General features: G+C 40.5%; 3 protein-coding genes across 3 annotated transcripts; all 3 read left to right on the forward strand.

The window, feature by feature from the left end:
* Positions 1 to 7,150: 7,150 nt before the first annotated feature.
* LOC141010207 (E3 ubiquitin-protein ligase TRIM21-like) lies at positions 7,151 to 13,061 on the forward strand. Its single transcript, XM_073483081.1, has 3 exons — positions 7,151 to 7,328; positions 11,419 to 12,138; positions 12,229 to 13,061. Exons 2-3 carry the CDS (start codon positions 11,424 to 11,426, stop codon positions 13,059 to 13,061), a joined length of 1,548 nt encoding a protein of 515 aa, XP_073339182.1. The 5' UTR covers positions 7,151 to 7,328; positions 11,419 to 11,423.
* Positions 13,062 to 15,126: 2,065 nt separating this feature from the next.
* LOC141010208 (E3 ubiquitin-protein ligase TRIM21-like) lies at positions 15,127 to 16,761 on the forward strand. The gene has a single exon (XM_073483082.1). It carries the CDS (start codon positions 15,127 to 15,129, stop codon positions 16,759 to 16,761), a length of 1,635 nt encoding a protein of 544 aa, XP_073339183.1.
* A 3,129-nt stretch (positions 16,762 to 19,890) lies between these two features.
* On the forward strand, positions 19,891 to 21,516 carry LOC141010211 (E3 ubiquitin-protein ligase TRIM21-like). The gene has a single exon (XM_073483084.1). The coding sequence runs from the start codon at positions 19,891 to 19,893 to the stop codon at positions 21,514 to 21,516; it is 1,626 nt and encodes a 541-aa protein (XP_073339185.1).
* Positions 21,517 to 23,201: the final 1,685 nt, after the last annotated feature.

Here is a 23,201-nt window from a genome sequence, read left to right on the forward strand (position 1 = left end):
CTAAAGCTTTAAATCTTTAACCCGTTGACCTCTGATTGATTTAATTAATATAAAACACACTGTGTCTTCTGCATCTTTCTACAGATAGCAGCTCAACAACAGGGATTTGAAACCCTTCGCCTCGGTATACCATGGGGGGATTTATTACATTAATTTGATTAAGACAGTATTAGATGTCAATTGGCATTACCTTCACAGTTAATTACCTTCATATGACTCCATTACATTAACAGCTGTAACAAAGCTCTACAGAGTGTGAGCTAACGGGCCGTGATGGGAAAGTATTAAACTGTAAAACAGAAATCATTCACGTTTTCGTCATTTAATCACGTCGTAAAACTGCCTGGCAGAGCACCGCCATTGTGCTCAGTGTTTAGATGAAAGCTGTCACTTTCAGGACTTCAGCACTGGCTTCATCTGTCAAAACACCATCCGCCTTCCAGCCACACAACCACGCCAGCCTTCATCCACCGCTGCCGCTCGTGATCGTCTCTGACAGCCCGATGGTTGATGTGTAAGCGAGCTTATAGCCCAACAATTGCTTTAATAACGGCCTCACATGCAGCCAGACAACAACTGCAAACTAAGAAGTGCGTGCGTGTGTGTGTGTATGTGTGTGTGTGTGTGTGTCGGAGCGAATGGTCATTTTTTTTCTTCTGATGAATTGATTTTCGCCAGACGTCAGCCTTCAGCCCTGTGAGGTGATGAATGGGTGATTAATGTGGCAGCGATATGGAGCAAATCAATTTGTGGTGACCCGCCTTGTAGCGGTGACCCAGAAGGCAAGGCGCGTGGGAGTGTGTGTTCAGGGGGTGAGGAGGAGGGCAGGGACCCCCCGGAGAGGTGCACCTGCACTATAAGACCATTTACATGTTTAACATTTATTGTTTTTATTGATTGAACAGGAGGAGGTGCTGGGGCACAAACACACAGACCAGTATAAGCCTTTTGTTTTTCCTCCCTCCTACGCTCTCTGGATCAATCCTGAATCCATCATACATTATTAACCAGCAGTCAGTGCACCTGAATATCTGTGTGTGCACGATCCTTTATGAATACCATCCTTAAAGTCAATGGGAGATGCATGGAGAAACACTCCTGATGAAGAAATGCCTCCAGAGAGCAGGTTAATGACTGATTTATTTATCAACACGTTGTTCAGGAAAGGCTCCTGTTCGCAGTGTTGTTGCAGTCACATCGGCGATATTTGGTCGGACCGGCCCCGTGTGGGTCATTAACCTACTTTGTGAATTGTGTTCAGAAGTCGTACGATGTAGATATGTTGTGTTTTGGTGTGTTTCTTCGTGCAGCTGTCACCACAGTCTGGCACCAAAGCAGGATTAATTAGGACTTCTGTTTCACCATTAAAGCATCGTTACCCCTAAAACTTTTTATAAAGGAGAACAAAAATGTTTCTTTGGTTCTTTTTCTAACACAGTTTGTTTGTAGCAGTCTCATCGTGTGGTACCTGCCATCTTTTTTTATTTAAGCTGAACTTTCCAACTCCCTCTGGATTGACTGCTGTGGATTCAGATCACCTGTGTGCAGGTGTGAGGAGACTGGCTCCTAATTAATGAGTGAAGGCAGCTTGGGACGTTGCCCTCGTAGCCAGTCAGGGTGTGACGACACCCTTTTGTGAAGGCTTAAAGGAGGTGCGGAGCGGCTCCGAGGTCGTTCAAGTTTGTTTTTGTAGCCTGAAACTAACAGCAGCTTTTTCCAAACAAATGCAGGTTTGAGGAACAGGAAATCCCCCTGAGCAGAACTGTGATGCAGGCTCCTTAAAAGTAGACTTGACTGTCTGCTTTTTGTCTGGAAACGCAGACTGAGTTCAGCAGTCCACACTGGGACACTGAAGTTTTTTACCCCCCAAAAATTAATTACCTACCATCAAGGTGCCCTTGAGCAAGGTGCTTAACCCCCCACTGCTGCTGTGCATCTGCTCAGTGGTCAACAGCACACGACTTTGGCTGCACCGGGCTCATCCCAGATGTAGGTGTTTGTGTATTAATGAGTCTAACGAGCAGCAACCTCACAGAAATCATTCACAGCTACAGGCTGTAAACGAGCTCGTAAACCGTACAGAAAAACAGACTTTTTAAAAAATGCTTCCAGCCTGTTTACTCTCTGTCTGACTCACGGGGAGTTTTAATGCACGAATCGATCATCTGATAATCAGCCTCTGCTAATAGACTGAGAACTCACCAGCCAGGAACTCAAGTTGGTCTTTTTTATAAATCCAATTTGATTTCACCAACCTTTTTTTAAGAGCTACCTCGAGGAGAGAGACTATTTTGTTCACCAGCTAGTTGATCACTGTGTCTGTCTACCTTTTGGTGCTGATCGATAGGTTCATCAGACATTTATCACTGAGAACAGCTGCCTGATATGGTTGGAAACAACGATGATGAGAGCGGGGAACCAAAAAAAGTCCATCTTAACCGACCGTATGAGCCGAGAGATGTTAAATCACGACACGGAGCAGTGGAGGTGCAGCGACGGTGATATTACTCTGTGGGTTTGTCACCAAGAGCGACACGCTACACGTATATGATTATGTTTTATGTCACACTTTCCTGTGATATGGAGACAATGAATCATGAACTCTGACATTGTCTTTACATTACAGGCTATTTTTATAAACTCCAGCTGACACAGGGAGTCCGTCTGTGTTCCCGTGTTGGCGCTGGTCACTGTAACACTCTCCCTCGTCCTGTCAGGACTTGGACTCGAACACTTCCTCACCGCGTCCTCTCTTTCCACTCTGCTGCTCCTGCCGACACAAACCGAGAGAAATCGACACCGCGGGAGACGATTAATGGGGTTCAGGCGCCGTTCTCTCGCTCTCTGTGTCTCATGACCAGAACTTCACAATTCTTCACAGGGGTGTGATGGAGACACGAGCTGGTTTATCAAAGTCACTTTACTTTTCACAAGGTCAGAAAATGTGAAACAATTCACCTCTGACTTTTCTGTGCACGCTTTATGTTGAAAGTCGCTTTTTTGTGCAGACTAAATCTGACAGTCAGTCATATTAAAAGCTATGCTAGAGAGGACAGAGTGATTGGAACTGGGTTACAGAGATCTGCAACTTAAAACGAATGTGGGTCAGGGCTGAAAAGTGAGGGCGAACGGCTCCTTTCCTACTTCCTACCTCCTTATTTCCAGCTCCCTTGCTTGGATCGCGTCCATCTTCAAACTCGGCCTTCGTTTTGATCTCGACTAGTTTGGTGACTGCTCTTGAATGGATGTGATGTTGACAAAAGAATCTGTTCAGACATATAAACACGTGGCAAAATACTCTGTTGTGGCTTTAAATACCTCGCTCTGTCAACATAAACAGTGATTAAAATTGTGCCGGCATCTGAAAAATCTCTGGTGGATTCACGCTTACAACAAACTTCCTTATTGAACTGTGGTCTCTGGCTCGGCAGCCGTCTCAACCGGCCGTCATCCCTCAATCATCCCCTCCTGCTTCTGACACGAAACCCAGATCATGTGATTGATATGACTGAAAAACACTACAGGTTGCAGGCTGGACTTCCTCTGGCTGTTTTTTTTTCTAGTTGTTGTTATAATGACAGTGATTAGAGAAATGGCCTCGGCTGCTCACATGTGAGGAGCCAGGGAGGAGAGGATTGCTCTGTAATTGAGTTAACCTGGAACATGAGAGCGGGGTGTTATGTTGAAGATGGAGAGGAGGAGGAGGAGGAGGAGGAGGAGGAGGAAGCGGAGGAGGTGGTGGAGGAGGAGGAGGTGTGAAAGGCTACATTAAGGGGTTTTGTGTCCCAGAGAATGAATCAGAGAATCAATCTGTCCTCTTTGAGACAACAACAATGGAGCAAAGAGTCACTTATTCCATCATTATGAAGCCGCGGGGTTTCTGACTGAGTGCCCTCCGACGGGCCGAGAGTCATCACGCTGATATTATTTAATGATAATGTCGACTCGTAATTAGATTTTTCGGCCGTTTCCAGATATTAATGTTTCGTTGCTATGGTAACGTGAAATCCGGCAGGCACCGTAACTGTTATATCACAGTATTTATGTTTAAAACTTTTTTAATGATGGCACAGTGGTCTCATAATGAGCGAGCTCACTTCACAGAGGGTACATTATGTTTTCAGACTTCAGAGGAAGGAAGAGTAAATAACATGAAAACAATATCATACAAGGTAGTTAGTTATTATTGGACTATAAGGTCACAGAGACTCATTTATTTTTCATTTATTCATGAGTCTATTTAGTGCGGTTGGGCAATATATTGATTATATCATCTTAGATTTTGGATAATGTTTTATTGTGATGACATAAGTGTTTTAAAGGCATCCATACAACATATGTGATTTTGTCCATATCGTCAAGCCCTGTTACAACCTATTTAACACTAAGGGAGCAAATGGTAAATGTTTTATCCAAATAAAAACGGTGTGCGTCCACATGTGTATTATTTATTGATCAAACATATATGAAGCATATATTGATAGAAAACTCCTCAGCCACATGTCGATGGCAAGTCAGGTGAGGTTTCGTAGACTTTAAAACATTTCTGGAGCTGCGTGGTCACAACTGAAGGAGCTGGAGATTGTTTATAGTAAAGCTACCAGAACTAACATCCCCGATCAAAACCTTACCAACGCTCATCAAAGCGGAGCTACAAACAGCACATACGCTGACATATTACACTGCATGATGTCAGCAAAGGTGGTATCTCATTCATTATTCATACAGGCTCGGTCATATGAGCTGTGCTGTTCTTCACAAAGAGGAGCAGGGACACAGCTGAAGACACGACAGTGGTCATTCAGCTCCATCCAGTGATGGAAAGACATCACTGCACCTTCTGTCAACAAACTCCAGTAAGTTGAGGTGTCTTCTTCTCTTTCTTTGCCTCACGCTCACTTTCTAATGAATGAATCCAGTTTTTCACATGAATGGGTGACAGCCTTTCTTTCTTTCTTTCTTTCTTTCTTTCTTTCTTTCTTTCTTTCTTTCTTTCTTTCTTATTGTCTTTCTTTCTTTCTTTCTTGTTTCTATTGTCCCTCCTCACTTTCACTTTCTCCTCCAACTTTACCTCTTTTGTTCTCTCCCTACCTGACCTTCGCAGCCGCCTCCTCCTCCTCCTCCTCCTCCTCCTCCTCGGCTCAGTGTATATATATCAGAAGCACCTCCTCAGGCTGCAGGAAGACCAATTAATTAAAAACACTAATAACCCTTTCTCTACTGGGAGAGAGCGTTTTCCTACTCATGCATTATTAATGTGGCTCTGTATGATCATTTGCAGGTAGTGTGTGTGTGTGCGTGCGCATGTGTGTGAATAATTTATATCTTAACAAGTTGCTGCTTTGAACGTGTGTGTGTGTGTGTGTGTGAGATTTTCACTCAGCGATGCTCATTAAGAGCTGACCAGCTGAGAGCGAGCGAGTGAGTAAGTGAGTGAGATAGTGTGCGTGTGTGTGGTGGTTCGTGTCATTTGCATGGTAAGAGCTGGCCTGTGTGTGTGTGTGTGTGTGTGTGTGTGTGTGTGTGTGTGTGTGTGTGTTGGATCATTTGTGGCTCTTAAGTGGGGTCTGATTGGACCCCGGGGCCACTCAGATACAGCGAGGAGGAAATTAAGTTAACAGGTTAATGAAAATGTTTTCTGCTCTGCTCCTCAACTCATCATCAACACTCCAGCAGAGAAAATAGTTTTACTCGTACAACTTTTGATTTACTTTTTCATTTACATGATTGTTGTTTAGCGAGATGCATAAAGCTGCTTAAACTATCATCTGAAGTCCACAAGCACGTGGAAAAAACAGGTAGAAAACACCAGCCAGTGCCTGTGGTTGGCTGAAGATCCTGCAGTATGTTAGAAATGCAGCTTTAATTAGTAAAAGAGAATTACTGCACGTACATTCAGTCAGAAGTGATCATCCTTTAAGGATTTGGTATGAGGGGGAACAGTCTCATGATGGAAAGCTAAATGTTGTTCATGCTAGAAAACACTGTCACATCACTGTCGGGGCTTACTGGGTACAAAAAGTACAGTTTGTTCTTGGATGTCAGAGACTGCCTTTCTTCTATTCTCTCTTTCCTGCTATAGACTCTCATTTTAAAACAAAGAGGACTTTAAAAAGTATCCAGCATCTACAGTGTGTAACTACTTGTACTTTGCTCCCTGTTCCACTGTAAGGAAAGTCCCTATTGTAAAAAAAACCCACCCTTAATATGTTGAGAACTATACACAAACTTTAATGCAGTGATTTTTTATTTTTTTTTAGACGAAGAGAATTTGACCTTTGCATCCGGATGCGGAGGGGTGAACTTCTCCCGCTCTGACTGCAGCTGGGAGGGACTGTAAGGTTGTGGGCTGCCTGTGAGTGATTCGGGACGGGGGAGAGACCCACGGCAGCAATAATGGGAGGTCTGGCTCTTTTCAAAGATTCGGCTCTTTGGACTCGGCTCTCTAATGGCTCTTCATTTAGTATCACTCAGCCTTCTATTTTAGCCTAATTTAGCAATTATGAGTGTTTTTTGTGTTGGTAAGCAATTTTTCATTCAGTGTTTTCATAAAAGCCTTATTTTTTATTTTAGTTACTGTTGTTTAACATTTCAATCAAACCTTTAAATGAACAACTGAACACAGAACCACAGCAACCAAATCAAATAAATAAGGGCCAAAGTCTTAACATTATGACACTTTAGATAAAAGTCTTTAGTGCAGGTTTGTTGTTGAACCTGCTCTGAAGGATATTTTCATTTCATGCACTCCCCGTCTCTGTCGCTCTGTGTGGACCTGGCCTGTACCACTGCACTCACTGTCTTTGGAGCGTCTGCCCCCCTTCCTTCTTTCACATAACGGTATGACACTAATCTGTCCTGTGAGAATAAAGTCCTGCCCCTGCCTGCATGGATTCTCAGCAGAGCTGAGCAGGAGCGGCTGAAGACTCGACTCTCCCCGATGGGAGTCGGCTCTTCTCGTTCGCTACAAAAAAATCGGCTCGTTCGTGAACGACACATCACTACACGGCATGTTGAGCAGAGTAAGAACGATACGTGCTTTCACGTCAGAGTCTCCAAAAGTCTCCAGTAACACCAGAAAAAGTCGCTAGATTTGGCGCTAGTCACTTTTTTGAAGAAGAGTCGCTACAGGGGTCTGAGAACAAGCTACATATAGAGACAAACACTGTAAACAGATCAGAGGAGCAACAGCCGAGAGGAAGAGCAACTGAAAGTTTGTCAGAGTAAGAGAGAGAGCTGCAGTCCAGACACATCTAAACAGTGAGACATACATTCAGTTCATCTGCTCTGTTTTCATCGATACAGCAGATACAGTCTGTCAGACCCTGGTGAGTACACACACACACACACACACACACACACACACACACACACACACACACACATATATATCTTGTAGTACATATACATATATATCTATCTATCTTGTTCAGTGGTGGGGATATATGGGAGGGGCGACATGAAAAAAAGGACATAAAATCTAATATTCACAACATTATTATGACAATAATAAGCAATTTGTGATGTGATTGACTTTAGCCTACTGATTGCATTAGTTGTGCACTATTAGATGAATCTAATATGAATGTATACATAACTAATGTCTCATTTTGGTTTGGGCAGTTTTCATACTCATATTTATTTATTAATAACAATCAGAATCAGAATAATAGGACCGCCACTGATCTTGTTGAAACAACCAGCATTACAGTAACACATGCTTGAGCTGGCTGTTCTCAGACAGGATGCTCCTCTTTTGTCATTTAGAAAACGTAAACTTGTCAATTGAAGCTGCAGCTACATGATACAAATTTGTCTTCAAACATTCTTGTAATCATACTTAGTCATTTTCAGTACAAGTAATGAAAGATTCTGTCGTCACAGTTCTGCTTCTTCACACTTTCACTTTTGTTTCCAGTGAATATGTCAGCTGCCAGCAGTCTGCTCTCTGAGGATCAGTTTCTGTGCTCCATCTGTCTGGATGTGTTCACCGATCCTGTCAGCACACCATGTGGACACAACTTCTGCAAAAACTGCATCTCTAAACACTGGGATAGGAAAGACTATTGTGAGTGTCCCAACTGTAAAAAACGTTTCAAAAGAGGACCTGAGCTGCAGGTCAATACTTCCATCTCTGAGATGGTTTCTCACTATAAACAGTCAGCTCGACAGAGAGCCAGCAGCAGCTCAGAGCAACAAGCTGCCAAACCAGGAGAAGTTCTCTGTGACATCTGCACTGGGACCAAACTGAAGGCCCTGAAGTCCTGCCTGGTGTGTCTGGTCTCCTACTGTGAGACTCACCTTCAGCCTCATCTGACAGTGTCAGGCCTGAAAAGACATCAGCTGATCAACCCTGTGGAGAACTTGGAGGGCAGGATGTGTACGAAGCACGATAAACTCTCCATATTTAGTGATAATGTACAGAGCGCTTATGTTTGGTTCAGATTCTATTGAATGTGGATTTTTGCATCTTTATTTTATCCAACTCCACACTGCAACTAACTACTGTAACACAATCATGTAATTGATCTTGTATAATTTAGTTTAATTAAGTGTTAAACTGTTTGTAAATATCAAAATAGCCGTCCAATAGTCACAGGCCTTACCTTAAGTTGTTTTGTATATTTTTATGTAAGTTGACGTCTTTTTTATGATTTTATGACAATCATGTAAAATGATATAAAACAACAGGCAACTTTTTTTTGCCTTCCTCTGTTCTACCATCAGTTGTAAAATAACATTGTTTTACGTTTTGACATTTATAGAGTGTGAGATGAGGACATTTTCTTTTGCAGGTGACATTTATGTTTCAGTTCTGATCTCTAACTTCTCATTTGAATATTTTAGAGAGTTTGTAAAATGACTTGCAGTAGACAGAACAACAGAACAACAACCATGAAAATCTGTCACAACATATGTGGTGAATACACGCATGCTTTGCCTCTTGATATCTGTTATATACTGGTTTTCTTATCACTAATATGTTTGTACGGTAGAACATGTTTAAGAGTGGAAAAAGTGGGATTGTTGTTCAAATTAATGAGGAAAACTATCATTGATATTGTTTTTATACTAAAATTAACAGATGTTGTAAGAGTATATCTAGTGTTTTCTTTAAATCCAACAAAGATACAACATCTACACAACACAATAAGGGGCAACAAACAGTGATATGATTGAATAATAATGAATAAAAATAGATAGATTAACCACAAACACTGTCATAAAACAACAGCATAGAAGGCAGTGAAAGAGGGTTTGAAGGAAAAGCCTCACCTCCATGATAATGTGAGTTAATACATCTTGTTCTGTGTTTTTCTCTTCATCCACTGGTGTCTGTCAGGCTTAAATGTGACTCCAAAGCCATATTTCACTCTGCAGAACATTTTGTAAATACATCACAGGCAGAAGGCTAACTTTATCAGAACATTAGACAATACACAACATTGATTAACAATGAATTTTCATCATTGTTACAATTCAAAATATTGTTTTCAAATAAAGCAGCACTGTGTTAATGAAAATTATTGTTAAAAATATACTAAATTGGTTTCCTGTAACACAATTTGATTGCTAATGTGTGATGAATTGATTTTACACAAACTATTCTTGTAATACTTGACAACTAATTTACTGTTCAGCTCTATGATCAACTTGTAAGTTTATTTACAACAATAATTAACAGTGCTGCTGTTCTGTTGTGCTAAATCACAACTTACAGTGATTATTACAATGTGAATACATGTTGACACTTATTTAAAGAAAATAAATGCAGTCATGTTGCAGAGCAAAGTGGATAACATTAAAATAAGGGCTGTGTCCTGTAGACATCGTCCACTAGAGGTCACCCTATCTCAGTTAAACCTGCTTCAGACCTCTTCTAACAGCTCTCAGGCCCCAGAGGTCAGTGCACAGTGAGATTATTATGGCTCACATCATTGTGATAATGTCTTAAAGTTAAAATCTTTCTCCATACGAGTGTAAAACTATCATAACTGTGAACCTGATGTGATCTGTGGGTTGTGGAGATTTGGATTTAACGTTTTAAACAAGTCTCCAGCTACTTCAGTTGTTTAGGAGAACGTTGTTTTACTGTCAAGCTCTAGAAATGTTTTGTGGACTACAAAAACTTCACCTGACTTTCCATCAGCATGGAGGGAGGAGATGATGACTGAATGCTCAGTTTTAGGTGAACTGTTCCTTGAAAAACAAACCAACCTTGACACTTTTACCATTTCAGCATTCATGGTGCTTTCATGGTCCATATTTACAAAAAAACCCAAAACAAGTATAATCAATCAACCATCCACATAATAGTCTGCTGTGGGAAAGATATATTTACCAAAAAATACAAACAAGAAAATAAGACTTTCTTGTCTTTTCTCTTTCCTGCTATAGACTCGCATTTTAAAAACAAAGAGGACATTAAAAAGTATCCAGCAACTACAGGGTTACTGATTTACTACCTGTACTTTTCTCCCTGTTAAACATGTCTTGAGAGGCGGAACAGCCACAAGCAACAGAAACAAGACAGATAAATGAAACTGAAAGTTTGTCAGAATAAGAGACAGCTGCAGTTCAGACACATAAGTGAGACATAAATTTAGTTCATCCGGTCGTTTTTCAACTATACAACAATCTCTGTCAAACCCTGGTGAGTACAGCACATTGAGAGACGAGAGAAAATCAGACTCGGCCACTTGAATAATTCCAGAGGTGTCTGCATATCATGATTTAATTAACACCCTGCAGCCTATCAGAATCAAGAGCTGAAACAAGAGGTGGAGCAAAAGTGGAAAATCAGGTGAGCTTCAACGTCAGACTCCTCAACTGGGATTGGGAAATCATTCAGTAAGAAGAGTGTTGCAGTTGAGACACATCTGGTTGTTACTCTCTGGACATCGAGACTCAAACTCAGTTCATCTCATCTTTCTTCATCTCATCTCTTATAACAGTCTCTGCAAACACTGGTGAGTACAGCAGATTATATCTGATGTGTTTATAATACCAGCATGAACACGCACACACACATCTGTTTTTTAATCAGGGCACGTCTTGTTTTTTTTACATTTAAGTAACTTGTCAAATGAAACTTTCACTAACATACAATACAAAACTGTCTCCTCACATTCTGGTAATGATTTGTTGATGTTTAATAGAAAATATTCTGTCATTCTGCTTCTTCACACTTTCACTTTTGTCTTCAGTGAAAATGTCAGCTGCCAGCCTCACAGTAACATTACATGAGCTGTCTTTAGTCAATGTGTTCTTCTTTTGTCATTTAATGAAACAAACTTGTCCAATAAAACTTTCATTCATGTAAAATGTAGCTATATGATACAAAAGTGTCTCCTAACATTCTGGTAATCACAATCTTATACTAATAATAAAAAAACACACTTTCACTTCTGTTTTCAGTGAATATGTCAGCTGCCAGCAGTCTGCTCTCTGAGGATCAGTTTCTGTGCTCCATCTGTCAGGATGTGTTCACCGATCCTGTCAGCATACCATGTGGACACAACTTCTGCAAAAACTGCATCTCTAAACACTGGGATATTAATGCCCCTAGTGAGTGTCCCAACTGTAAAAAGCTTTTCGTCATAAGACCTGAGCTTCAGGTCAATACTTTCATCTCTGAGATGGTTTCTCACTTTAAACAGTCAGCTCAACAGAGAGCCGGCAGCAGCTCAGAGCAACAAGCTGCCAAACCAGGAGAAGTTCCCTGTGACATCTGCGCTGGAACCAAACTGAAGGCCCTGAAGTCCTGCCTGGTGTGTCTGGTCTCCTACTGTGAGACTCACCTACAGCCTCATCTGACAGTGTCAGGCCTGAAAAGACATCAGCTGATCAACCCTGTGGAGAACCTGGAGGGCAGGATGTGTACGAAGCACGATAAACTGCTGGAGCTGTTCTGCAGAGATGACCAGACATGTGTCTGCATGCTCTGCACTATTTCAGACCACAGATCACATGAAGTTGTTCCTCTGAAAGAAGAATATGATGAAGGAAGAAAGGCAGAGCTGGGGAAGACGGAGGCTGAACTTCAGCAGATGATCCAGCAGAGACAACTGAAGATTAAAGAGATCAAACAGTCTGTCAAGATCAGCAGGGGAAATGCAGACAGACAGATTGCAGATGGTGTTCGGGTCTTGACTCGGCTGAAAGACATTATTGAGAAAACGCAGGCTGAAGTCACTGAGATGATTGAAGCAAAGCACACACTGATAGAGAAACAAGCCAAAGGCTTCATCAGAGAGCTGGAACAAGAACTCTCTGAGCTGAAGAAGAAAAGTGCTGAGCTGGAGCAGCTCTCACTCTCTGAAGACCACCTCCACCTCCTCCAAAACTTCCCATCCCTGAATGCTGCTCCACCCACCAAGGACTGGACAGAGGTCAGAGTCCGTTGTCCATCATATGAGGGGAACCTGGGGGCAGCTCTTGCTCCGTTGGTGGAGCCGCTTATAATTAAATTGAAGAAACTGCTACCAGAGACTGAGCTCAAAACTGCCCAGCAGTTTGCAGTGGATGTGACTCTTGATCCTGATACAGCATATCCAACACTCATTCTGTCTGAAGATGGGAAACAAGTACATCATGTTGATGCACAGAAGAAGCTCCCAGACAACCCAGAGAGATTTTCTGCTAGTCTGTGCCTCGTAGGGAAGCAGGTCATTTCTACAGGAAGATTTTACTTCGAGGTTCAGGTTAAAGGGAAGACTCAGTGGATTTTAGGAGTTGCCAAACAGTCAATCAATAGGAAGCAGTCAATCCTTATTGATCCTAGGAATGGTTTGTGGACTGTTGGTTTAATGAAAGAAGATGAGTACTGCGCTTCTCCAGTACGTCTCTCTCTGAAGTCAAAGCCAAAGAAGGTGGGGGTGTTTGTGGATTACGAGGAGGGTCTGGTCTTGTTTTTTGATGTGGATGCTGCAGATCTTATCTACATCTTCACTGGCTGCTGCTTCACTGAGAAACTCCTCCCATTCTTCTGCCCCTCCTCTAATCAGGGTGGCAAAAACTCTGCCCCTCTGATCATCTGTCCTGTCAACCCTCCTGAGTAGAATAACTATCAAGAAAAAGACTCACTACTTTTTGGATGTAACAGATCTCCATATTTAGTGATAACGTACAGAGCGCTTATGTTTGGTTTAGATTCTATTGAATGTTTATTTTTGCATCTTTATTATATCAACTCCACACTGCAACTTTCTTCTGTAACACAATAATTGAATTGATTTTGTATAATGTGGTTTAATTAAGTGTTAAACTGTTTGTAAATATCAAAATATCAGTCCAATAGTCACAGGCCTCACCTTAAGTTGTTTTGTATATTTTTATGTTGACCTCTGTTTTTACAAGCTTGTCCAAATGACATCTTCTGGGATTTAATTAACATATTTTAAAATGATATGAAACAGCAAGTGAATGTTTTTGCCATTTGCATTTTTTTTAATTTCATTGTTTATTTTGACATTTTATAGAGCGTAAAATGATTATGTTTTTTCAATCTTAAGTAGGTGACTGATTAAATGGTGGATGTCTAACTTCTCATTTTAACATTGAGTGTTTATAAGATTTCAAACATGCATACTTGGAGCAGCCAATCAGAACAACAACCATGAAAATCACAACATATGTGATGAATACACGCATGCATTGCCTCTTGATATCTGTTATATACTGGTTTTCTTATTACTAATATGTTTGTACGGTAGAAAATACTGAAGAGTGGAAAAAGTGGGATTGTTGTGTCTCTGTCGTTACTGAGGAAAACTCATTGATATTGTTTTTATACTGAAATAAACAGATGTTGTAAGACTATATCTAGTGTTTTCTTTAAATCCAACACAGATACAACATTTATACAACACAATAAGGGGCAACAAACTGTGGTATGATTGAATAATAATGAATAAAAGCAGATAGATTAACCACAAACACTGTCATAAAACAACAGCATAGAAGGCAGTGAAAGAGGATTTGAAGGAGAAGCCTTGCTATACAAATTTCTATCACAATCAAGAGACACTCCTTATTTCATTGTTGTCTCCATGCTGTATATAAACAGCTGTTTCCACATTGTTCCTGACTGTCCTCAAATGAATGAAACAGCGCCCCTCATGGCGTTGACCCTTCACAAGCTCCAACACCATCAGATTCAAGTTGTAACTGAGACCATGGTGTAAACCCAGAGATGCAGTACTCTCTGGATGTCTTAAACTGGCCTCTTCTGTTGTCTTTTTGTAAATGGATTTACTATTGACTGCTGTAGACTCTCATTGCAGAACATTTTAAATTTAAATAGTCTCCAGAATAGCTCACAGTGCACATACACAGCTGTAGTACTTTGCTTCCCTGTGTTTTTTTCATGTGCCACAAATATGTCACTTTTATTAACTGGAGGGAGGGAACATGAAGTCAGGAACAGAGCTGAAACAAGAGGCGGAGTAACATAGGAAAAACAGGTGAGCTCCAACGTCAGACTCCTCAACTGGCATTGAGAATTCATCCGAGTAAGAAGAGTGTTGCAGTTGAGACACACCTTGTTGTTTCTCTCTGGACAGCGAGACTTAAACTCAGTTCATCTCATCTTTCTACATCTCATTACTACATAACAGTCTCTGCAAACACCGGTGAGTACAGCAGATTATAGCTGATGTGTTTATAATACCAGCATGAACACGCACACACCTGTTTTCAATCAGGGCGTGTCTTTTTTTTTTTTTTTTTACATTTAAATAACTTGTCAAATGAAACTTTCAATGTAAAATGTAAACATATAATACAAAATTGTCTCCTCACATTCTAGTTATTATTCTTTGATGGTTAATAATGAAAGATTCTGTCGTCACAGTTCTGCTTCTTCACACTTTCACTTTTGTTTTCAGTGAAAATGTCAGCTGCCAGCCTCACAGTAACATTACATGAGCTGTCCTTAGTCAATGTGTGCTTCTTTTGTCATTAAATGAAAAAACTTGTCAAATAAAACTTTCACTTATGTAAAATTTTGCTATTTGATACAAATTTGTCTTCTAACATTTTGGTAATCATAGTTTGATACGTAAAAAAAATAAATTATAATTGACGTTTTGCTTCTTCATGCTTTCACTTTTGTTTTCAGTGAAAATGTCAGCTGCCAGCAGTCTGCTCTCTGAGGATAAGTTTCTGTGCTCCATCTGTCTGGATGTGTTCACCGATCCTGTCAGCACACCATGTGGACACAACTTCTGCAAAAACTGCATCTCTGAACACTGGGAAATGGGATCCCGTTGTGAGTGTCCCAGCTGTAAAAAACGCTTCAAAAGAGGACCTGAGCTGCAGGTCAATACTTTCATCTCTGAGATGGTTTCTCACTATAAACAGTCAGCTCAACAGAGAGCCGGCAGCAGCTCAGAGCAACAAGCTGCCAAACCAGGAGAAGTTCCCTGTGATGTCTGCACTGGAACCAAACTGAAGGCCCTGAAGTTCTGCCAGTTGTGTCTGGTCTCCTACTGTGAGACTCACCTGGAGCCTCATCTGACAGTGTCAGGCCTGAAAAGACATCAGCTGATCAACCCTGTGGAGAACCTGGAGGGCAGGATGTGTGCAAAGCACGATAAACTGCTGGAGCTGTTCTGCAGAGATGACCAGACATGTGTCTGCATGCACTGCAGTATTTCAGACCACAAACCACATGATGTTGTTCCTCTGAAAGAAGAATATGAAGGAAGAAAGGCAGAGCTGGGGAAGACAGAGGCTGAAGTTCAGCAGATGATCCAGCAGCGACAACTGAAGATTGAAGAGTTCAAACAGTCTGTCAAGGTCAGCAGGGGAAATGCAGACAGGGAAAGAGCAGGTAGTGTTCGGGTCTTGACTTGGCTGAAAGACACTATTGAGAAAATGCAGGCTGAAGTCACTGAGATGATTGAAGCAAAGCACACACTGATAGAGAAACAAGCCAAAGGCTTCATCAGAGAGCTGGAACAAGAAATCTCTGAGCTGAAGAAGAAAAGTGCTGAGCTGGAGCAGCTCTCACTCTCTGAAGACCACCTCCACCTCCTCCAAAACCTCCCGTCCCTGAATGCTGCTCCACCCACCAAGGGCTGGACAGAGGTCACAGTCCGTCCTCCATCTTATGAGGGGAATGTGATGGCAGCTCTTGGTCCGTTGGTGGAGATGCTCAAAATTGAGTTGAAGAAACTGCAACCAAAGACTGAGCTCAAAACTGCCCAGCAGTTTGCAGTGGATGTGACTCTTGATCCTGATACAGCATATCCAACACTCATTCTGTCTGGAGATGGCAAACAAGTACATCATGTTGATGCACAGAAGAAGCTCCCAGACAACCCAGAGAGATTTTCTACTAGTCTGTGCCTCGTAGGAAAGCAGGTCATTTCTACAGGAAGATTTTACTTCGAGGTTCAGGTTAAAGGGAAGACTCAGTGGAGTTTAGGAGTCGCCAGACAGTCAGTCAATAGGAAGGGTCCAATCACTATTGATCCTCAGAATGGTTTCTGGACTCTTGGTTTAAGGAATGAAAATGAGTACTACGCTCCTTCAGTCCTTTTCTCTTTGATGTCACAGCCTGAGAAGGTGGGGGTGTTTGTGGATTACGAGGAAGGTCTGGTCTTGTTTTATGATGTGGATGCTGCAGATCTTCTCTACGCCCATACTGGCTGCTGCTTCACTGAGAAACTCCTGCCATTCTTCAGCCCCTCCTCTAATCAGGGTGGCAAAAACTCTGCCCCTCTGATCATCTGTCCTGTCAACCCTCCTGAGTAGAATAACTATCTGGAAAAAGACTCAGGACTTTTTGGATGTAACACATCTCCATATTTAGTGATAACGTACAGAGCGCTTATGTTTGGTTCAGATTCTATTAATTTTGTATTTTTGCATCTTTATTATATCAACTCCACACTACAACTTACTACTGTAACACAATCAGTCCAAAAACATATCAGTCCAGTCGTCACAGACCTTACCTTAAGTTGTTTTGTGTATTTTTATGTAAGTTGACAATAATGTAAACAGATTTTTGCCTTCCTTTGTTCTACCATCAGTTGTAAAATAACATTGTTTTACGTTTTGACATTTTATAGTGTGAGATGAGGACATTTTCTTTTGCAGGTGACATTTATGTCTCAGTTCTGATTTCTAACTTCTCATTTGAATGTTTTAGAGAGTTTGTAAAATGACTTGCAGTAGACAGAACAACAGAACAACAACCATGAACATCTGTCACAACATATGTGGTGAATACACGCATGCTTTGCCTCTTGATATCCGTTATATACTGGTTTTCTTATTACTAATATGTTTGTACGGTAGAACATGTTTAAGAGTGGAAAAAGTGGGATTGTTGTTCAAACTAATGAGGAAAACTAGTGTTTATGCTGTTTTTATACTGAAATAAACAGATGTTGTAAGACTATATCTAGTGTTTTCTTTAAATCCAACACAGATTCAACATATATACAACACAATAAGGGGCAACAAACAGTGATATGATTGAATAATAATGAATAAAAATAGATAGATTAACCACAAACACTGTCATAAAACAACAGCATGGAAGGCAGTGAAAGAGGGTTTGAAGGAAGGTGTGAAACTGTGTTAGTGAAATTATTGCTAAAAATATACTAAACTGGTTTCCTATAACACATTTTGATTGTTAATGTGTGATGAATTGATTTTACAGAAATATTGGAATAGGAATTAATTGTCATGTGACCCAGTGACTTCAGACCAGTGCTGCATTGTATTAATACTCTGGATGATGAGGACGCACCTCTTTGTATTGAGTTAAAGCGCTCGTCATATTTTATCTTAATGTTTTTAGAATATATATGAAAAAATCTGCATTTATTAGTCAATAGCTTCCAGGTCATGTGATCAATTAGCTCAAAATAGAAGCCAAATTATTAGTCAGTTTAACATTTAATTTAATAATAAAGTGCCCCTCACATTTTTTATTTATATTTTTTTGAATGAAAAATCTGTATTTTTTCAGTAAATTCCTTTACATGTGACCCATTGACTCAAAATCAATTTTATGTTTATTATATTTATGAAAAATGTACATTTTTAAAAATAACTTCCAGGCCATGTGACTCATTGACTCAATGCCAAATGTCTTCCTGTGCTGGTTGAATGAAACACACCTCTTAGTATTTTATTTTAGTGATCTTCATATTTTGTTTTTTTTAAAAATGTTTTTCAATGAAAAAGTTTTTACAGTTTACTGTCATCAAGGACGGAAGAAACCAGAAAATATTCACATTTAAAAAGTTTGAATTAAACTATTATTGTATTGTTCAGCTCTATGATTAACTTGTAAGTTTAATTACAACAATAATTAACAGTGCTGCTGTTCTGTTGTGCTAAATCACAACTTACACTAATTATTACAATGCAAATACATGTTGACACTTATTTAAAGGAGATTATCAGATCAGATTATATCTGATGTGTTTATAAAACCAGCATGAACATGCACACACCTGTGTGAGGACCGTCCACGTGGTTCTGACATCAGATCGGCCGCCTGTAGCTCAACAAAGCCTGGTAAACAAAGGAAAGTGCAACGACCCTAATGTCCAGTAGGTGGCGCCTGCTTGTCACAGTCCCCCCAGGTTGGAAACCTCCCATCTCCCATTGTCTGTGAGCGCACCTGAACGCACCGGTTGCGCCGCCGCCGGAGCAGATAAAAACAGCTGCGGACTCATTTCATCGGTCCAGATGTTACATGTTGCGGGAAGCATCAGTACTCAGAGGCAGCACCCAGACGTTTGGATCTTTTCCCGCCCAGGCCGCAGTCTCACGTCGACTCCGCTGTTTTAACAGCCAACGCAGGACGCCGCAACCGCCTTTAATCCAGGCGGAGGAAGCAGCGGGATTAAGGAGGACAGACTACAAGTGAGGCTTCTTTACTGTCTGGGCAGAGACCAGAGGTTAGCGTGTATTGTGTGCTCGTGAGCTACATTGTTTGTTTGTGAGTTTGTGGACCGCAGTGTCCCTCTTTAATTGCTGTTAGTGTTAAGTTGTAAAACATGTTGTTGGTTTCTCCTTTCCGCTCACCACGATCTGATTTAGCCTCCACTCTGTGGAGCGGAGTGTTAGCTTAGCCGTCGCTAAGGGCGTTAGCTCTTTGTCTTTGTGTTTCTCTCTTAACTAAACCACATGTACACACACACACACACACACACGAGGGGTTACTCGCGCACACATGTAATCTTATGAGCGACCTGTTGGAGACTTTTGGTTGATGACCTCGCTGTAACATAAGATGTGTGTCTCCTGCTATCTCCCTTTTATGACTTCAGAGTGGCCGCCATTTTGGCTGTCCGCCATCTTGTTTCTTTGTCTACGACCGCCATCTTGGCTCCTCTTTCTTTGTCTCTCCGACACACACACACACACCCAGGCTTGTTTGTTTATTTGTTTATCTGTGCGTGAGTTTAGTTTCATAGTTTAGCTGCTTTAGTTGAGTGATTGATTCTTGTTTATTGAAAGTGTTATTGATTTGATCAATTTGCTAACAATAATAAAGTCTATAGCAGTTTTCTGTGATTATTTTGTGCATATGTTTTGTGGTATTTACTGGGTGTGACGGTCAGTGCTCGGATTCATTTCCTTCACTGTTCCTTTAATTGTAAATATTTTACAAATATTTACAAATATTTACATTTAAAGTGAACCCTTCTTATGAGACTAATTTTGGACCGGACAAGTATCTGGTGGAATTTAGTCAAGTCAATGTGCTTTTTTGTCATTTAATGGAAAAAATAAATAAATAAATAAAACTTTCAAAATTTAGCTATATGATACAAAAGTGTCTTCTATCATAGTTTGATTTAAAAAAATGAATAATTACAGTTCTGCTTCTTCACACTTTTGTTTCCAGTGAATATGTCAGCTGCCAGCAGTCTGCTCTCTGAGGATCAGTTTCTGTGCTCCATCTGTCTGGATGTGTTCACCGATCCTGTCAGCACACCATGTGGACACAACTTCTGCAAAAACTGCATCTCTGAACACTGGGATATGAAAGACTATTGTGAGTGTCCCAACTGTAAAAAACGTTTCAAAAGAGGACCTGAGCTGCAGGTCAATACTTTCATCTCTGAGATGGTTTCTCACTATAAACAGTCAGCTCGACAGAGAGCCAGCAGCAGGTCAGAGCAACAAGCTGCCAAACCAGGAGAAGTTCCCTGTGACATCTGTGCTGGAACCAAACTGAAGGCCCTGAAGTCCTGCCTGGTGTGTCTGGTCTCCTACTGTGAGACTCACCTTCAGCCTCATCTGACAAAGTCAGGCCTGAAAAGACATCAGCTGATCAACCCTGTGGAGAACCTGGAGAGCAGGATGTGTACGAAGCACGATAAACTGCTGGAGCTGTTCTGCAGAGATGACCAGACATGTGTCTGCATGCTCTGCACTATTTCAGACCACAAAGCACATGATGTTGTTCCTCTGAAAGAAGAATATGAAGGAAGAAAGGCAGAGCTGGGGAAGACAGAGGCTGAACTTCAGCAGATGGTCCAGCAGAGACAACTGAAGATTGAAGAGTTCAAACAGTCTGTCAAGGTCAGCAGGGGAAATGCAGACAGACAGATTGCAGATGGTGTTCAGGTCTTGACTTGGCTGAAAGACACTATTGAGAGAATGCAGTCCGAAGCCATTAAGATGATTGAAACAAAGCACACACTGATAGAGAAACAAGCCAAAGGCTTCATCAGAGAGCTGGAACAAGAAATCTCTGAGCTGAAGAAGAAAAGTGCTGAGCTGGAGCAGCTCTCACTCTCTGAAGACCACCTCCACCTCCTCCAAAACCTCCCATCCCTGGATGCTCCTCCACCCACCAAGGACTGGACAGAGGTCAGAGTCCGTCCTCCATCTTATGAGGGGAACCTGAGGGCAGCTCTTGCTCCGTTGGCGGAGACGCTCACAATTAAATTGAAGAAACTGCAACCAAAGACTGAGCTCAAAACTGCCCGGCAGTTTGCAGTGGATGTGACTCTTGATCGTAATAAAGCAGATCCCACACTCATTCTGTCTGAAGATGGCAAACAAGTACATCATGGTGATACACGGAAGAGTCTCCTACATGGTATTCCTGTTAGTCCATCTGTATTAGGGAAGCAGATAATTTCTTCAGGAAGATTTTACTTGGAGGTTCAGGTTAAAGGGAAGACCCAGTGGATTTTAGGAGTTGCCAAAGAGTCAGTCAATAGGAAGGGGCCAATCACTATTGATCCTCAGAATGGTTTCTGGACTGTTGGTTTGAGGAATGAAAATGAGTACTACGCTCCTTCAGTCCTTCTCTCTCTGAAGTCAAAGCCAAAGAAGGTGGGGGTGTTCGTAGATTACGAGGAGGGTCTGGTCTTGTTTTATGATGTGGATGCTGCAGATCTTCTCTATGCCTATACTGGCTGCTGCTTCACTGAGAGACTCCTGCCATTCTTCAGCCCCTCCTCTAATCAAGGTGGCCACAACTCTGCCCCTCTGATCATCTGTTCTGTCAACCCTCCTGAGTAGAATAACTATCTGGAAAAATACTCAGGACTTTTTGGATGTAACAAATCTCCATATTTAGTGATAACGTACAGAGCGCTTATGTTTGGTTCAGATTCTATTTAATGTTGATTTTTGCATCTTTATTATATCAACTCCACACTGCAACTTACTACTGTAACACAATCATTTAATTGATCTTGTATAATGTGGTTTAATTAAGTGTTAAACTGTTTGTAAATATCAACATATCAGTCCAGTCATCACAGGCCTTACCTTAAGTTGTTTTGTATATTTTTATGTAAGTTGACAATAATGTAAAATGATATTTGCCTTCCTTTGATCTACCATCAGTTATAAAATAAGTGTGAGATGAGGACATTTTCTTTTGCAGGTGACATTTATGTCTCAGTTCTGATCTCTAACTTCTCATTTGAATATTTTAGAGAGTTTGTAAAATGACTTGCAGTAGACAGAACAACAGAACAACAACCATGAAAATCTGTCACAACATATGTGGTGAATACACGCATGCTTTGCCTCTTGATATCTGTTATATACTGGTTTGCTTATTACTAATATGTTTGTACGGTAGAACATGTTTAAGGGTGGAAAAAGTGGGATTGTTGTTCAAACTAATGAGGAAAACTAGTGTTTATGCTGTTTTTATACTGAAATAAACAGATTTTGTAAGACTATATCTAGTGTTTTATTTTAACCCAACACAGATTCAACATCTACACAACACAATAAGGGGCAACAAACAATGATATGATTGAATAATAATGAATAAAAATAGATAGATTAACCACAAACACTGTCATAAAACAACAGCATGGAAGGCAGTGAAAGAGGGTTTGAAGGAAAAGCCTCACCTCCATGATAATGTGAGTTAATACATCTTGTTCTGTGTTTTTCTCTTCATCCACTGGTGCCTGTCAGGCTTAAATGTGACTCCAAAGCCATATTTCATTTTGCAGAACATTTTGCAAATACATAACAGGCAGAAGGCTAACTTTATCAGAACATTAGACAATACACAACATTGATTAACAATGAATTTTCATCATTGTTACAATTTTAAAATATTGTTTTCAAATAAAGCAGCACTGTGTTCGTGAAAATTATTGTTAAAAATATACTAAACTGGTTTCCTATAACACATTTTGATTGCTAATGTGTGATGAATTGATTTTACAGAAATATTGGAATAGGAATTAATTGTCATGTGACCCAGTGACTTCAGACCAGTGCTGCATTGTATTAATACTCTGGATGATGAGGACGCACCTCTTTGTATTGAATTAAAGTGCTCGTCATATTTTATCTTAATGTTTTTAAAATATATATGAAAAAATCTGCATTTTTTTCCAATGATTTCCAGGTCGTGTGATCAATTAGCTCAAAATCTAAGCCAAATTATTACAGTCAGTTTAATATTTAATTTAATAATATAGCGCCCCTCACATTTTTTATTTATATTTTTTTGAATGAAAAATCAGTATTTTTTTCAGTAAATTCCTTTACATGTGACCCATTGACTCAAAATCAATTTTATGTTTATTATATTTATGAAAAATGTACATTTTTAAAAATAACTTCCAGGCCATGTGACTCATTGACTCAATGTCAAAATGTCTTCCTGTGCTGGTTGAATGAGACACACCTCTTGGTATTTTATTTTAGTGATCTTCATATTTTGTTTTTTT

The sequence above is a fragment of the Pagrus major genome, chromosome 16 (genome assembly GCF_040436345.1).
Source record: "Pagrus major chromosome 16, Pma_NU_1.0".
Taxonomy (NCBI): Eukaryota; Metazoa; Chordata; class Actinopteri; order Spariformes; family Sparidae; genus Pagrus; species Pagrus major.

Coding starts and splice junctions, on each gene's coding strand:
- LOC141010207 (XM_073483081.1), top strand. CDS start 11,424: ATGTCAGCTGCCAGCAGTCTGCTCTCTGAGGATCAGTTTCTGTGCTCC. Junction 12,139..12,228: donor AGACAGACAGATTGCAGATG/GTGTTCGGGTCT, acceptor ACACACTGATAG/AGAAACAAGCCAAAGGCTTC.
- LOC141010208 (XM_073483082.1), top strand. CDS start 15,127: ATGTCAGCTGCCAGCAGTCTGCTCTCTGAGGATAAGTTTCTGTGCTCC.
- LOC141010211 (XM_073483084.1), top strand. CDS start 19,891: ATGTCAGCTGCCAGCAGTCTGCTCTCTGAGGATCAGTTTCTGTGCTCC.